The sequence below is a fragment of the Lates calcarifer genome, linkage group LG19 (assembly GCF_001640805.2).
Source record: "Lates calcarifer isolate ASB-BC8 linkage group LG19, TLL_Latcal_v3, whole genome shotgun sequence".
NCBI lineage: Eukaryota > Metazoa > Chordata > Actinopteri > Centropomidae > Lates > Lates calcarifer.
The window spans coordinates 8,147,386-8,162,928 of NC_066851.1; the positions used below are offsets into that span (position 1 = coordinate 8,147,386).

Genomic DNA, 15,543 nt, shown 5'->3' on the forward strand with positions numbered 1-15,543 from the left:
ATAAGGCTAGCCATGATTGCTAACAGTGGTCACTCGGTATCTACAGTAAGTGCAGTGAAAACTGGTGAAGGAATCAGAGAAAACACACTTCAAAGATTTTGCTAAATTAACGACAGCTGTCTATTCTCTGTAGTTTATGGTGGACTGTGTCTTCAGACAATAGGCCCATTCAGAAGTACAGTCCAGGAATAAGACGTTTTATTCATAAGGCTGGAGTTGAACACACGTTTGATACTTGAAGGGATTCCATGATTGCATTTATCATGAGCGATTTCAAAGTCTTCCACAAACCCCCACATCACCACCACCCTCTTTAACTATGTCATTACTCCCTTGCGGTGAGTGACTGGCTCGGCAAACTGCTCAGTGTGGTGCAACAATCACATCCAGCTGCTGAGAATGGGATCTGACACGTGAAACCACTACACACACACTCGCTCAGTCACACATCATGATGCAACATACACAAAACTACAGGCTCGGGGGCTGCTTATGCACGCATGCATGCACACTAGGGCAATGAAATCCCAAATCTTTTGTTAAAGTCAGGAGCATGAGCAAGGAAGAACAGTCAGTACTTTGAAAAAAAAAAACTTTCATTCTCAGTTAAGAAGTTGGGTTTTTATTCCATTGGTATGAACTGAAATATACAAAACACTGACACCTGCCAATCCAGCGGCAACAAAGACAGGAAAAGGACAACAGGAAACAGGAACGTACTCCCAAAACACACCAATAAAGCAAACTACAAAACTGTAGCACTATAAACTCCCATGTGAACCGAATTGTAATTATACTTAGTTTCTACTATGTTTACTGTCCAGAGAAAAGGGCTGTCAAAATGGTCCAGACAACATAATAAACAAGAAAATGGACACCCCCGTTTTGTTCTATGTGAAAACTTAGGTTGGCTGCTTGTTGTGGTGATGCAACACTAGGGATACCTACACATCATCATTAACACATATTTCAGAATTGGAGTCACATTCAAAAATACTGCGAAAGCACAGAAAAAGGGTACACAGAAATACGATGCTCTAACATAGAGTCCATTGCTGATTTTAACCTTGTGTTGAACAAAGGTATTGGCTCCATTATTGCATTTATTGAAGGTTCAAGGTTACGGTCTTGTCACACTTTAGAAATCAACAATGTTGATCAAAAACAACAGTTTGGAAACACTGAAATGAATAGTTTTTGTTGACGTGTTTGGTCACGTTTTGGCTTGTCACTTTCTCCAAGGGAAAGTTGATGAAACTTACACACCGTTAGCTGCCACTGAACAGATCACACTCTAACGTTATGTTGGTTGAAAATACCAGCAGCTAATATTGTGTGAGCCACATCTACTTTCTACTGATTATCGCTCTTTAAAAGTTTGCCCCTGGACTGGACACTCGAAAGCTGTTTGCTCTCTGTAGCAGCGAATAGTGCTTCTATTCAGTTGCTATTTTCAACGGTAATATAGTGCAAAAACCTACCACAATTACTAAATACATTAAAAAAAAACATACATATAGATGTGATAGTTCCAGTTTCATGCCAAAGGACAGTCTCACAAACAGTTCTGAAATGAGAATAAACTCAAGTGTGTTTGATTCTCAGGCTGTAAATCCCTTGTGAAAAGTGCCCTTTACTCCTGGGGTAAGATCTCTCTCTGATCTCCTCTCTCACATAAAGAACAGAGCCATATTATTACTCAAAATTTATCAAAATTATATGTACATTAACTAAACCTTTAAGTTCACCTTGCGTATTTTGGCTTGTGATTGTTCTCGAGCAAATCCATGGAATGTTTTGATATTGTGCAAAAAAGGAGAGAACCCTCTTCTCTCCTGACAGTTTCTTAATGCAGCTCTGTGGCACGCATCTCCGCCTGCCTGCCGCTTATAGCAGTGCATCACGCTACGATTTCTGTTGGGTTTTCCCCACTTTTAAAAGCCTCTGGAGGGTAATGCTCCATCTGATCAGCTTTTCTCTGTTTCCACAACAAACAGTCCTGGAGGGAAAATCCGCCGCTCCCAAAGCTTCATGCAAAAAGTCCCTGTGACAATTTCTTGTCCTTAACACATGTGTGGGGTGAGTAGGCCCGCCCCCCCCCCCCCCGTGCCACTAGGGGTCCTCTTCCATGTCATCCAGGTTGGGAGCCATGATGAAGTGTTTTGGGTAAATGAGACAGTGCTCGTCTGCAAACTCCTCCCAGCGCGCAGTCGTCGCTCTCGTGGGTGATGTAGCGCTCTCCTCGCCGTGTCTCAAACTCCCTGAGGTCCAGCCATGTCTGATAGTCCTGAGGAAGACAGATGTGGGCTTTTAAAGTAAGTCCTCATTAGTGAGGAGGTGTTCCTGACATAAAGTGATAAAAACTGTAATTCACCATCTGAACCCTGGCCTCCAGCTCAGGTTTCACTCTTAGCAGTCTAACATTTAGCTAGACATGTCATCTAATATATACTGTCAAAATAAATTTGGCTTCTTGGAAATGCCACAAATTTGCTTGTGAGTTGTACTACACATGTTTTGGGTCTGTCTTTATGAAAAAAAAACCTGTTTTATCCACATTTAAAATAATTCGAGTCTGTATTTCAACGGGTTTTCAATACCATCTGTATATCAATGGTTAAAGGAGTGCACCAATGTTCCTGTAATATAAGAGACATGTTAGACATTCTGAGCCTTAGTAATGTCAGGAAATGTACAAGTGTGCAAACTGCCAAATCCTGATAGTAATAGATTTTCTCACTCCTGTTGTTATTCCTTTTTTCCCCTTTATTTGGGGATATCACGTTCTAAGTTATATATATATTTTTAATTATTATTCTTTGAACTACAGTTCCCATAATGCTGTGGGGCATGTAAGCAGGAAGTATGCTGTTACAAGGGAGTCTGTGTGTGGGCTACATCTGGACCATTGCATGCCATGCTGAATTTAAGAACATGATGTCTGTATGTTCAGATTTGACTGAGTTATAACTCTGTGAAGAAGATTTATGATAGAAACTGTGTTAATGTAAAGGGTCAAATATATATATATATATATATATGTCACCTGTAACCAGGGATGGCTGAGACACTTGTCCACACTGTACCTCTTCCTCATCTTGACTTGGAGAAGGTTGTTGATCAGATCTGTGGCTGTGAGGGAAATAGATAATGTGCAGACTGTGTCAATAAACTGATCTCACATCATCTCATATCAAGAACATACAGAGGGATGTGAGTTCTCAAGAGGTAAGACTTACATCAAAAGACAGAAAATCAGCAGTGTATAGCATAGTTACTGTAGTTGGGTTACTACATATTAGCATCCTCGCCTTCATTGCCTCTTTCACCTTGTAATATATTTCACACTCCATGTGGGAGGAGTTGAAGTTTGGGCAGGTGGGAAGATTTGAAAGTGATTCATTTTGATTGCAGACAGTCAGAGAAGTTTAGACAATCTAGACATGTAGGTGGGGAGGACATGACTGAGACTACATGTCTGAGTATCAGTTTGACACAAAAGTACAGGGGCAACTAGGCCAACAAGTACTTACAAGAGTGAAGGACATACTAACTGCCAGATTAGATCAAGCATTGGTGAAAATTACCCTCTGTAGAGATGTCCTTCCAAGGTGTGGGTGGGTACATGAAGGCAGCATTCTGGATCTGATCGTTAATCTCCTCATCCTCATTAAAAGGGAACGTCCCGCTCAAGCTGACGTACACAATGACTCCCACTGACCACATATCTAAAGAGCGGTTGTAGCCTTTGCTGCGGAGCACCTCTGGAGCCAGGTAAGCCGGAGTGCCCACCACAGACCGCCGGAACGACTTCTCACCGATAATACGGGCGAAGCCAAAGTCACACAGCTTCACCTGGATAAAGACAGGAAACATGATCATAGTACACACACAAGCAGGCAGGCGGAGCAGAGACAGAGATATATTTACTTTGTTTTTACCTGAGGAAAGGGCTCTGCAGAAGCCAGTAGTACATTCTCAGGCTTCAAGTCACAGTGAACAATGTTTTTGAAGTGCAGATGTCTCAAGGCCACCAGGATCTGTTGCAACCAGTCCAGAAAGCACAGATTTAGCTCCAAACATCCAAATCACAACACATATAAATGATCTAAATTTGTTTTAGACCAGCATCTAAATATTTTAATGTATATAGCAAATGGTATAAACAGAGTGAGGTTTGTATAATCTATACAGAAGAATCTATGCGGCTGCAATGTGGAAAAACCACAGCAGTACCAGCATGCTAATGCCCTTAAATACTTCCATCTTGACCAGTACCTTCACATAAAGACATATGATCTCATCTCATCATCCCATCTATATTCACGAGTGCTGGCATAAGCTAGCACTGCACGCCTGTCTGCCTATGGCCCTGTACCAAAACCACAGTGCGCTTGGCTCCCCTACCCTGACCCTAGCTTTGACAGAAGTCCTCCCAGCCACATCAGAGACAGGCCCCGCCGCAGCTAATGGGGCTGTTGTTGATGGCCCCACTCCTGTTTGGGACCCGGGATCGGCAGAGGCCCAGGGGCCTACTGCTCTTCTAATCAGGCCACAAAGCCACTAGCGCACTGCAGGGCTGTAATCCACGGCCGGGGAGGAGGCCGTGATGCCATGCAGACCAATACCGTAAACAACAACCCCTCACCCCCCCCAAAATCAGCTCACCACAAGAATAAACAGGCCCTGGAGCTCGAGCACAGACTCACTCACAGTGGGCCAACACACCCCAAAAAATAGAGGGGAGAATACAGGAGAGAGTGAAGGACGACTATGATGGAAAATAAAGGGACAAGACACAAAAATATGACGTGTGGAAATGTATCGACAAATGCTGTGGATCTAATTGATTTTCAGTTTATTTGACCACAAACAGCTGCTTTCAGAGACAATAAAGTAACATTAGGCTAAGGAGCATTCTAGTTAGAGTCAGCATATGAGCACTGGAATCTCTATTGGCAAAAATAAGGCAGGTAAAGCACAGCAAAGGAAAGAGAAGCGCATTTCTGCAGCACAGACCTGTGTGACGAGGAACTTGGTGATTCGTTCAGGCAGTTTGCTCTTCTCACTGGACAGGATCATCTCTAGCATGTCGCCGTGCAGCTTCTCCATGACAACAAAGACCCGCTCCGGCGTCTCAAACATACACTCCAGGTTGACAATACCTGGGTGGTGCAGATTCTGAAAAAAGGGCAGAGTTGAAAGTTGAAATATCATTCTGCTTTCATTGACCTGTAATGGTCTATCAGGTAGAGACAAAACAAAGTGTTTTTTCAGTCATTTCAGTTGTTTGGTGGATTCTGGTCATTACCTGTAATATGGCCACCTCATTCCTAAGCTGGCTCTCCTGCTTGGTAGGAAATCTCATCTTGTCAATTACTTTGATGGCCACATCTCTGCCGCTCTTTCTGTGTTTGCCTAAGATATTATGGGACATTATAAAATAAATTACTTTAAATAGCCAAGAAATTTAATACAACTACCAGTAGATCTATAGTAAAGAGAATGCTGGTGGTACCATGTCAAAAGAGAAACATACCTCCATACACGATGCCGAACTGGCCTGACCCCAGCACCTCATCAGAAAATATTTGGTACACAGAGGCAATGTCCTACACAGAGATCATTTGCACTGTTACTTCCTTATTGTATTTTTGCTTTGTGGAAACATTCAGTTAACTTTCCATGCTGTCACTGGCAATCACAAACAGTTACATCATCTAAATAATGGCAAAACTGTTGCTCCTCCAAAATGTTTTCTGGTATTGCCAAATATTTAACTTTCACTCAATGCAGAAGTGGAACTGAGATGAAACTCCTTTGACCAAAAAAAAAAAGAGTCTGCAGCTTCCCCATTTCCAGTGTAGGTTTTTAGAGAAATACACAGTAGGATACAATTTCTGATGTTACCACAACAGCTACTTTAATAGCACATAAATGCATGCAAGTGCAGGCTGTGCTGGGAAATTGTGCAACAGCATCTCAAAGAAGAAAAAAAAAAAAAAAGCCCCGCTCACCACATTCTCCTGGATCTGGCAGTTGGACACAGATATGCTGATGGACAGCTCTTCTGCAGGAGAAAACACATGATGTTTCCACATTCAACAACTGAAAAACGCCACTTTACCAGTGCATAAAGCAGTCAGTCAGTCCTCAAGCGATTGTAGTCAGAGGCACATTGTTCACATACTAGTTGTTTTTTTTCACAACTTTCCCTCTTATCGCAGCTGCATGCAATAAGTCACAGCCCCACATAATGAAGCATTTTATTACACAATAAATTGGCTATAAAATTGATCTGGGAAGCTATGTGTGACTGAACTGTGCAAGTATGCAATGCATTTCATAACAGGGAATTTAGACAGCCACAGGGGCTAATTCTTCACAATGAATAGAACACCAGATAAAAGCGAGTGCAAAACATAGTGGTGTGATTATTAAGCTAATGCTACACACAAAAATGGAATTTTGATCTTAGGAAAATCGAGGGACACACATAAATTATACTGACATTTGCAGATTAAATATTTATATATGTACAAGATCATCGAGCTACACTTGAATGAATGACTCAAGATCTTTGGAGCATGGACACTTTTAAACAGTGAGTTGTCATTTCAGAATATTGAAGTGGTTCCTAAAGTGACATGGTTAATTTCAATTTCAGGTCTACAGCTTTTTGCAACTGCCTCATTTTCTAATATCATGCTTTGCTGCTAATGAGCATGACTCTCATGTGGATCTTCAATTTGCAAATCACTTTATAACCGTAGAACCTCTACTAATAGCCCACTGGCTCATACATAATTCCTGTCTCTGCTTTTTAGTACCAGGCTCAGTTTTGGTCATGTCAGTCCACTTTTCATGACTGTCAAATAGTGACTTGCCTCACAGCTTCACTTCCTTTGACCTATAAACACTACTGCAGGGCTTTCCCTGCCTACTGAAAGTTGAGTTGGGGCATCTAAATAGTTGTTCTTGTACCATGTTAACCAAGACGGTGCTCTTCTTTTGATCTGGGCAAATATCAACCTTTCAATACACGTAATTAAGGTAAGGAACTCTTAATTTCTTGTGGTGCTAACAGGCACTTGAGACAGGAAAAACCCAGTCATCACTGAAAAGGGAAACGGAACCTCTTGTATGAACCAAATACACAGTCGCAACCTCAACACATTTCTCTCTATATCATAATTTTTTTATATGTTAAAGTATGTCTTTGTATGACCATTTGTAGCCATAAACTATATTAATTTTCAATGAAATATGTGAAAATAACAAAATTACATCATCCTTGGATCCTCAAAGTCTTATTGTAAAAGTTAATACACATAGTATATATAGTATAGTATAGTTGAGAAAGAAATTCTCATTGATTCGTATTACATATATACATACAGACATACATATCTCAATTTCAGCCAGAGACAAATCAATGCTTTATATATATATATATATATATATATATTCTACTTACTGTGATCTTTGCCCTGGCCAGCTGCACTGGCCACACTGGGCTGGGGGGTGACAGGCATCAGGGCCTGTCTGATGGCCTTCTCCCAGCCCTGGGCAACCTCCATGCCGACTCCCGAGGCAGCCAGAGCGGGGCTGTGGTAGTGACTGCCGTTGTTCTCCCCTACATAGTAGACCATTGTTGCTGTGATGATCTCAAAGCAATGAGGGTTGCTACCCTGGGCCAGATTACTGTAGTCTCTGGACTGCTCTACCTGGAGGATCTCAGACAGAGGGATTTCCTGTGGGGGTGGGGTGAGGGACAGAGAAATTACAACAAATGACTCAAACAAATGAAACAGATAATATCATATTCTGCATTTCACAAATAACTAAGAAAATGAAAAGTGAATTTCGGTCCTTGAGGCATAACACTCAACATTCAAAACAAAAGCACAGCACAAAAAAAAAACAGTAGATGGGACCAGACACACACATATATGCATGTTTATTCACAAATGTGCATACAGGTATTATACAGGTTGTACTTCCTTCGAAAGATGATAGAGGAGAAAACAAGCAAAAATACTAAAATACCTAAATCGATAATTAGCTTTTTAAAAATAGATTTAGATTTTAAAACATTATTTAATGTTACCAAGATAAATTAAGTTTTAAAAAGTTAATAATAAATTGAAAAATTTTATAAAATTAAAGAAAAATATTAAACACATACTCCCTCAAATTGACAAGCTTCTTACCTTTACCTTACCTTTAAAAATCCCAAAGTAACAGAATTAAATGTAAAAGTAAATGATACTTTTTAAATGGTTATTATCTTATATTAAGAAATTAAAACAGAAAACCACTGTATCAGAGCAGAAAAATGCTTAACCTAAAGATGTAGTACTCAACCTACACAATAACATGACAGAAACAAAACTAATACGGGTAGTAACACTCACATACAAAGTCTCCACACTCAGTTGTTGGGTGTTGATTACACAATCCAAGCTCTAACTCTCTCCTTTCCTCTCTCCTTTCCTCTCTTATGAGCACATACAGAATGGACAGTTGCAGCGCACTTTAAAAGTCCCCCCTTCCCCTTCAAATTCACTGTCAAATCAAAGAGAGGAAGGAGGGTCAAAAATTAAAAAACACACAGAATTTCCAGCCAATGGGGGCTCACAGAGGCACACGCTGTCCCCTCCGCGTGGCTCACCACAGAGTATCAGATGAAGTGCTTGTGGTTAGCGGGGCTGGGTCACGTGAGCGGGGCCCTGTGGCGGCTGAAGCGCTCTGGTTCCCTGATTACAAGGCAGGGCCAGCCAGAGGCCCCATCTGAGCACGAGCCACTGGCGCTACCGCTAGCCGCTGAGACAGAAAGACACGACAACTACCGTTCTTTTACAGAGCAGTGTGTGAGTTGGTGTGTGTGTGTGTGTGTGTGTAACGTTTGATTGTGACAGGACTCAATCTGGCAGAGACAGAGAGAAGCCCCCTCACCCCATAAAAGGTTCTTCAGAGAAAGCCACAAGTACAGGGGTCTTGTCTTCAAACGAGGAGCCGTTATGGCTTCCAAATGGTGAAAATGGCTGCCATGCCTGGCAAGCAAGCCACCACACCACCACCACTAATCAGATTGGAGGTATAAAGAAAAGGGTAGGACAGTGGCCACATACTGATGAGCAGCAGGCTAGAAACTTCAGAGAAATGAAAGGAAAAGGCCCAAGACAGGCTATTTCCCGGATACAGACTGAACATATGGAGAATCTGTGGTTTCTGAAAAGAAACCTCTGAAAGAACCTTTTTCAAATGTACAGGAAATCAACTCACGTTATCTATCACAGATAAAAAATCTACTACACTGAAGCAAAAGGCGTGGAACAAGACTGAACTTTTGCGCATGAAAAGAAAGCATTTACAGCTAGCCTTCAATTAGCCTCCTGAAGGTCTTAAACGAAGCTGAGTGCCAAGTTGATAATAAAGAACCACATAAAGCTGCCTGTAAACACACCCTGAGGAGTCAGTCCCCGCTGAGGTTTCCTCTCCAAGGCTAGTGGCAGGGGATACAGGGTGTGACAGAATAATTGGGAGAGAAGGGTGAGGGAATTAAGCTTTTTTTCAGCTTTGTTTCACAACCAGTGTATGGGGGAGATGGTAAGAAAGAAGAAAAAAAGGACTGTAGAGACAAAACCACCCATTTAACACATACACACACACTCAAGAGTGAATGTGCTGGCTCTCACTGTGGAAACTCTGCTGCATCCTACACACCATCCCACTGCAACACAACTCTGACCACAGCTCAAAGAGGTGTCAAAGTCTCAAAACATACAGAGCAACATGAACAATAAAATGACACAACATCCCCCACCCTACACACACACGCACACACACTCAAACAACCACCAACACACATGTGGAAGTCTTTACCTTGCAGGCTGTAGTTCCCTCCCTTAGTCCTCAATGTGTAATTACTGTGCTATTAAGCCCCTGCGGCATGTAATGACTGACTATGGTGCTGGCACCAGAGCAGGAAGTGTCACACACTCTCCACAACTGATTTTACACATCAAAATTGTTTCATTCACAGCCACCACTGACTTTGAGATAAGGTTGTGCAATATATGCAAGACCCCATTCTGGTGGGAATTTTGGATTAAAAAACAATAAAACTTTACAACTTTATCTTTGATTTTAGACCAAATGACTTTGTTTTTTTAGATATGTGATATATAGATATGTGTACATTAAAAGCCCCTTCTTTCTTTTTTTCTTGGGGATCCCTACAGGTAAAATTTTAACTCTCTCTTCAAAACCCCTTCAAATGTCCCATCTGACCTGATACACAATAGCCAAACATAGTGACTGCTGGTGACTGTATCCTTTCACTTCACACAGAGAAGAGATCAGGCTGCAGGGTTAAAAACCACAGGGGAAATTTCAGTGAGCCAAACTGACCTTATGGTAGTTTACAGTTGCAACACGACAGCCCTCCACGCTGAGTCACACAGCTACCACTGGTTAGATTTTATTTACATACCTCTCCTAAGTGTGACAGACAATATTCAAATATGAATATGAAAAAGCATCCCCTCTTAAAGGACTTCAGCATCAAGATTTTAAAATAGAATGGTAGTAAATTTTCAAGTCTTTGAAGGACTTAAGAGATGTTATTGACCATGGATTCAACACTGGATTTACCAGCATTAAGCTGCTCAATTTTCTGACATCTTAAGGAATGTAACTGTGTGTTTGATGCAGAGGACAAGACATGATTTTCCAAAAACAAGGCAGAGATAACAGTTTTATGCTTACTTTGTAGAACTTGGCTCCGGTGTCGTTCTGGAAGAGACTCAGACTCTTGCTGTCCAGCCTCCAGTAATGTCTCTTCCGCTGTTAAGGGGGAGAACGAACACCAAGTGTTAGTCTAAATGGCAAAATACTGCCAATATTGCAGTCTTTCATTCATTCAATATCTATACCACTTATCCATTAAATGTCACGAGACAGGATGAAGCCATTCACACTCACATTTACACCTACAGGCCATTTAAAGTCACCAGTTAACCTAACTGGAAGCCGGAGTACTCGCAGAGAACCCACACAGGCACAGGCGAACATGCAAACTCCACACAGAGAAGAACCTGGAACCTTCTTGCTATAAGATGACAGTGCTAACCACTGCACCACCGTGCCGCCCCAATGTTGCAGTCGTCTAAGAGTTTGTTTGTCAAGCAAAATACCTTCTGTACTGAATTCAACACATGCAAACAGCTTTGGAGAAGGAGTTTTTTTCCCTCAGCATACAGGCTAAGCACAGCCCATTTCAGACCAGGCTCCTCTGTTGAGCTTTTGAGGTTATCAGTCTTACCAGGTTGTCCCTGCTCGTATAGTGAACCATCCAGCCCTCCTTCACCACAGTGGAGCTCCGCCTCTTGGTGTGTTTGATGGACTGGACCACCCGCATCAGAGGGATGTTGCTGCTAGTGGAAGGACTACACACATGTACACATAAAAATAAGATTTATTGATTAATATCACAATTACACACTGATTTAGTGCTCACTGTAATGACCTGTAGCAAGTTAATAGAACATTTTATATTTGCTTTTTGAAGCAGCCAGTGTCTGGTAGATCTTTCCTGACAGAAATCCTGCACAGGACATCATACATTTTATGTTTGCAGCAGCAGTAACACTGCTGGAAACATAAGACTCCACTGCTGGTGTAGAATAAACACAGGAATTGGGCAGTTAGACCTGGTGGTTTAAAACATAACCGCAAAGTCCCCGGTTTGAATCAGGACGGTGACCTTTACAGCATGTCTTCCCCTTCTCTGCTTGTTCCCTGTCACTCTCTACTGAACTGAACTAATACATGAAATCAGAATTGTGTCACTGGCGTGAGCAGTGACAGCCATCGTGGCTGAAGTAACAAAGCAAACAGTGCCACCTACAGAAACTTACAAAGATGTAAAAGGGAAATTGAGTGACCTGTAATTAAATCAGTATCTTCATACCTAATAGTCTTGATGGGCTCTTCATCCTTCTCTCTATCCAAGAGGGGAGAATCCATGTCGAATATCCTCTCATCTGGTGTCGAGGGCTCCTCTGGGTCATCCAGTCCTCTGCCGCCATCCATATCAGTACTGTCTACCTCCATAGTATCCATGGTAGTGTCTGAATCTGGGCCAGGACTGGCTGGCTCTATACATATATATGAAATATTAAGAGACTGTACCACAGACTATACCACTGTCACTGTGAAATTGGATGTAGAACTTACCTCCATTGAAGTCCACCTCCCCTAAACAGTCTCTTGGTACCTTTGAAGCACACCGCTTATGGCAGTTGAATCTGCAATCTGGCAGATGAAATTTAAAATAAATGGCAAATTATTATGGTAAAACACTGCCAAAATGTTTTAAAATGAACCACAATGTCTCTTCATATGCAGTCCTACCTTTACATTGCATGCCCTGTCGAAAGAGACCCTTGAGCAGACGCTTGCAGTACTGGCAGATAGTGGGCCGAGTGTAGGTGTGAATGGCAAAGGTGTGCGGCACCTTAACCCGTCCCAGCACCATCTTCTCCATCCAAATGGGCCTGCCGCTCCAGGACAGGATCCGCTTCCCTGCCTCCTGATGGGACCTCTGCTGCCAGGGGTTGGAAGGATGGAAAAAGGGGGGGGGGTGAGATGTTAGGAAGAATTAAAAACCATATGCAGGAAGGAAGCAAAGGGAAAAATAAAAGAAAGAACAGCCTCAAAGGGAGAATTTGAGTGATAGGGAAAGACAGAGTGAATAATGACATGGCAGTAGAAGAAGAATGGAAAAGGGAAAAAGAAATCTGTCACACTGAGTTAACATGACATTGCATAGTTTATATAGTCCCAGTGGTCGAAACAAGGTTATTAGATTTGTCATGTTTTACCACATATGAGCATTTACTCCTGATTTTATATGAATAAATCGAGCAGTCTAGAAGCTCCTGACAGAAATGGGAAGGAAGCTCTCTTTGTTTTTGCCAGCAAGTGAGCAGATGTGTAAACTTGGACTTCAATGGACTTTTAATGTCATTAGCATAATTACATTTCCTGATGACCTTTCGCGGGGACGCAGACAAGAGGAGAATATTCCAGTGTGGGCTTATGCAAAAACTGTTTCATAAGACCTCACTGAGGATCTCTCCACAGAGCTCTGTGCAGCTCAATTCAATTTTCTGCATCAGTGGTATTCTACAACAGGGCCCAGGAGATTCACCCGCGGAAAAGAGCCAAATTTGATAAGTTTAGAAGCGTTTAACGGCATGCAGATTGACTGCCTCGCATTCTTGGCCGATTCACCTGCCTTCCAGTCTGATTTAGGATGATGTCAAAAATCCAGCCAGTTCATTCTACATGTGCAGATAAGAAATCATCACATTCCCAGACCCCGTCATTCAGACAATAAGCAGATGCTGATGTCTTTCCAACTTTTTACTTTGCAGAGTTTTGGATTTGTCCACTTATATACCAAGCATATGTATATAAGTCATATCTCCACCAATCAGAACTTACCTCATCCAGGACGACCACGGCATTCTCAGCAGGTACGGGTCGAGGGACAGAAAGGGATGGTACAGGCAGTGAGACATTGGACAGTCGCCTCTTTCTGACACCAGTACAGTTATTTGGGATCTTAAAGGCGCAGCGCTTGTGGTAGTTTAGCCCACATCCTTAAAACATGAAAACACAGATGACATCAGTCACAAAATCTAGGAATATAGTGCATCAGCCTGTGAGGTCACAATATAGTTTATTTTCCAAATCAGCCACAAGATGGCCCCACTGATGACAAGGCCTGTAGAAGACTCTGTATGTTTCACTGCTAAGAAAAACCAACATATTCAAATTAAATTCATAGTCAGAGAGGATTTCAAATGCAGTCTAATGACAAGAAGATGAAAGAATGTGATTCAAATCAGATCCAATGACAAAAATATGAAAGCGAGCCAGCGAGCCATAACTCCACTGGGATCTGAATGTCAAGCATTTCACTGGCTACAGTGCCCAGACCAAATCTTTCTTGTTTGCTTGTATATCTCCCTGATACATTCTTGAGGTCAGAGATGTAGTATGTTTGTGCATCTGTGTGTGTGGATACAGTAGGAGACAGGCTGGATTTCTAAGAATTATCCCTGAGATACAGCAAAAGGTCTTAGAGAAGTCAAAGGCTTGGGAAAGACACAGTGTGATCTGTAATATTTGTCCAGGTGTGTGTGTGTGTGTGTGTGTGTGTGTGTGTGTGTGTGTGTGTGGTGTGTGTGTGTGTGTGTGTCTGTGTGTCCTAACCTTCACATTTGAGCCCCTGCCGGACCAGACCCCATAGCATCTCCCCACAGTAGTCGCAGAAGGTGGGGGCCTTGTAGGAGTGGACAAAAAGGGCATGTGGTCGGATCTGGAAGTCTTCAACTGTTGCTTGAGCTAGGAACAAGACACAATTGGTATGACTAAAACTTGGTGAAAGTGAAATAAATCTGGAAAATGGTTTTTCAAAGAAAACTGAAGGATCAGAAGAAAGACAATTATGAGAAATGACGACAAAGGATTCAAAAAGACAAGAAGGGAGCAGCTATTTATCACATTTGGCAACTATTTAATACAGTTTTTAATATCAAAGCAATATTGCAGACAATATAGTCTCCCTATATGCATGTGCACTTGTGTCAGGGGGAAAGATTAATTTAAAAGAAAAGCAAGGAAGATTTCTCCACTGCAAGCGAAGTCTCATATGAGTGCTGTATCCACAAAGCTGCAGTAGAGGGCGTCACATGTGCTGTGGCACAACTTCAAATTCATCATTCCTTGTATCGAAGTGATAGGGCACACCCATAGGACACAAGTGAAATGCAGTATGATCCTGTTACATCAGTCCATCTTTGTTACTATGCATATAATATCAAATCCAACAGAGTTGTGGATGTGTCTCTCTTTCTTTTTGTCTCTTATTCTTCCCTTATTTTTCTGTTGTTGTGTGTCAAACAGACACACTGAGCTCACTGCTGGAAGCGAGACTTGGTTAATCATGGCTGTGACTCATCAAAAGATGTGAAGATGAGTAAGATGTGGAGGTGACTGCTGCCAAACCTATGTGTGTGTGTCCATGTGTGTGCATGTGTGTGTGCGCATGCGTGTGTGCATGTGTGTGTGTGTGTGTGTGTGTGTGTGTGAGTGAGTGAAGCCTCTCTTCTCTCAGAGCCTGCATTAGCAAAGTGTTCCTGTGCAATCATTTGACAAGTCACCAACAGGGGAATAGTTAATCTTTACTCTCAGGTTAAGCAGAAAAAACCTGTGAGGTGGCGATGGTGATGTCATTTAGTGTGTGTTAGTTCATTTCCTTTGAGGTGATTCAACCAAACACATTTTCCTTGAACAAGTGAGGACACTCAGCTGTTGTTGCTGTGATGAGATGCAGACTTGAACAACAAATATGACATTTGGCCAGTAATTAAAAAAAGCATTTCCTTTGTCAAGTATCTGCACATGCTCCATATAAAATAAAGAGAAAACATCCTTCAAGAGAGAAAACGATTAAAGAGTCAGAGA

The 15,543-nt window shown here is 41.9% G+C and overlaps 1 protein-coding gene across 1 annotated transcript in view; it reads right to left on the bottom strand.

The window, feature by feature from the left end:
• Nucleotides 1–606: 606 nt before the first annotated feature.
• Nucleotides 607–15,543, bottom strand: part of prkd3 (protein kinase D3) — a 38,070-nt gene continuing 23,133 nt past the window's right edge. The window contains 17 exon segments of the mRNA XM_018697806.2: nucleotides 607–2,208; nucleotides 2,210–2,287; nucleotides 3,047–3,132; nucleotides 3,588–3,855; nucleotides 3,942–4,040; nucleotides 5,020–5,181; nucleotides 5,312–5,418; nucleotides 5,540–5,612; nucleotides 6,018–6,070; nucleotides 7,478–7,754; nucleotides 10,774–10,851; nucleotides 11,330–11,453; nucleotides 11,978–12,164; nucleotides 12,244–12,321; nucleotides 12,421–12,613; nucleotides 13,516–13,673; nucleotides 14,290–14,421. Coding sequence (XP_018553322.1) covers nucleotides 2,113–2,208; nucleotides 2,210–2,287; nucleotides 3,047–3,132; nucleotides 3,588–3,855; nucleotides 3,942–4,040; nucleotides 5,020–5,181; nucleotides 5,312–5,418; nucleotides 5,540–5,612; nucleotides 6,018–6,070; nucleotides 7,478–7,754; nucleotides 10,774–10,851; nucleotides 11,330–11,453; nucleotides 11,978–12,164; nucleotides 12,244–12,321; nucleotides 12,421–12,613; nucleotides 13,516–13,673; nucleotides 14,290–14,421 — 2,249 coding nt within the window. The 3' untranslated portion in view covers nucleotides 607–2,112.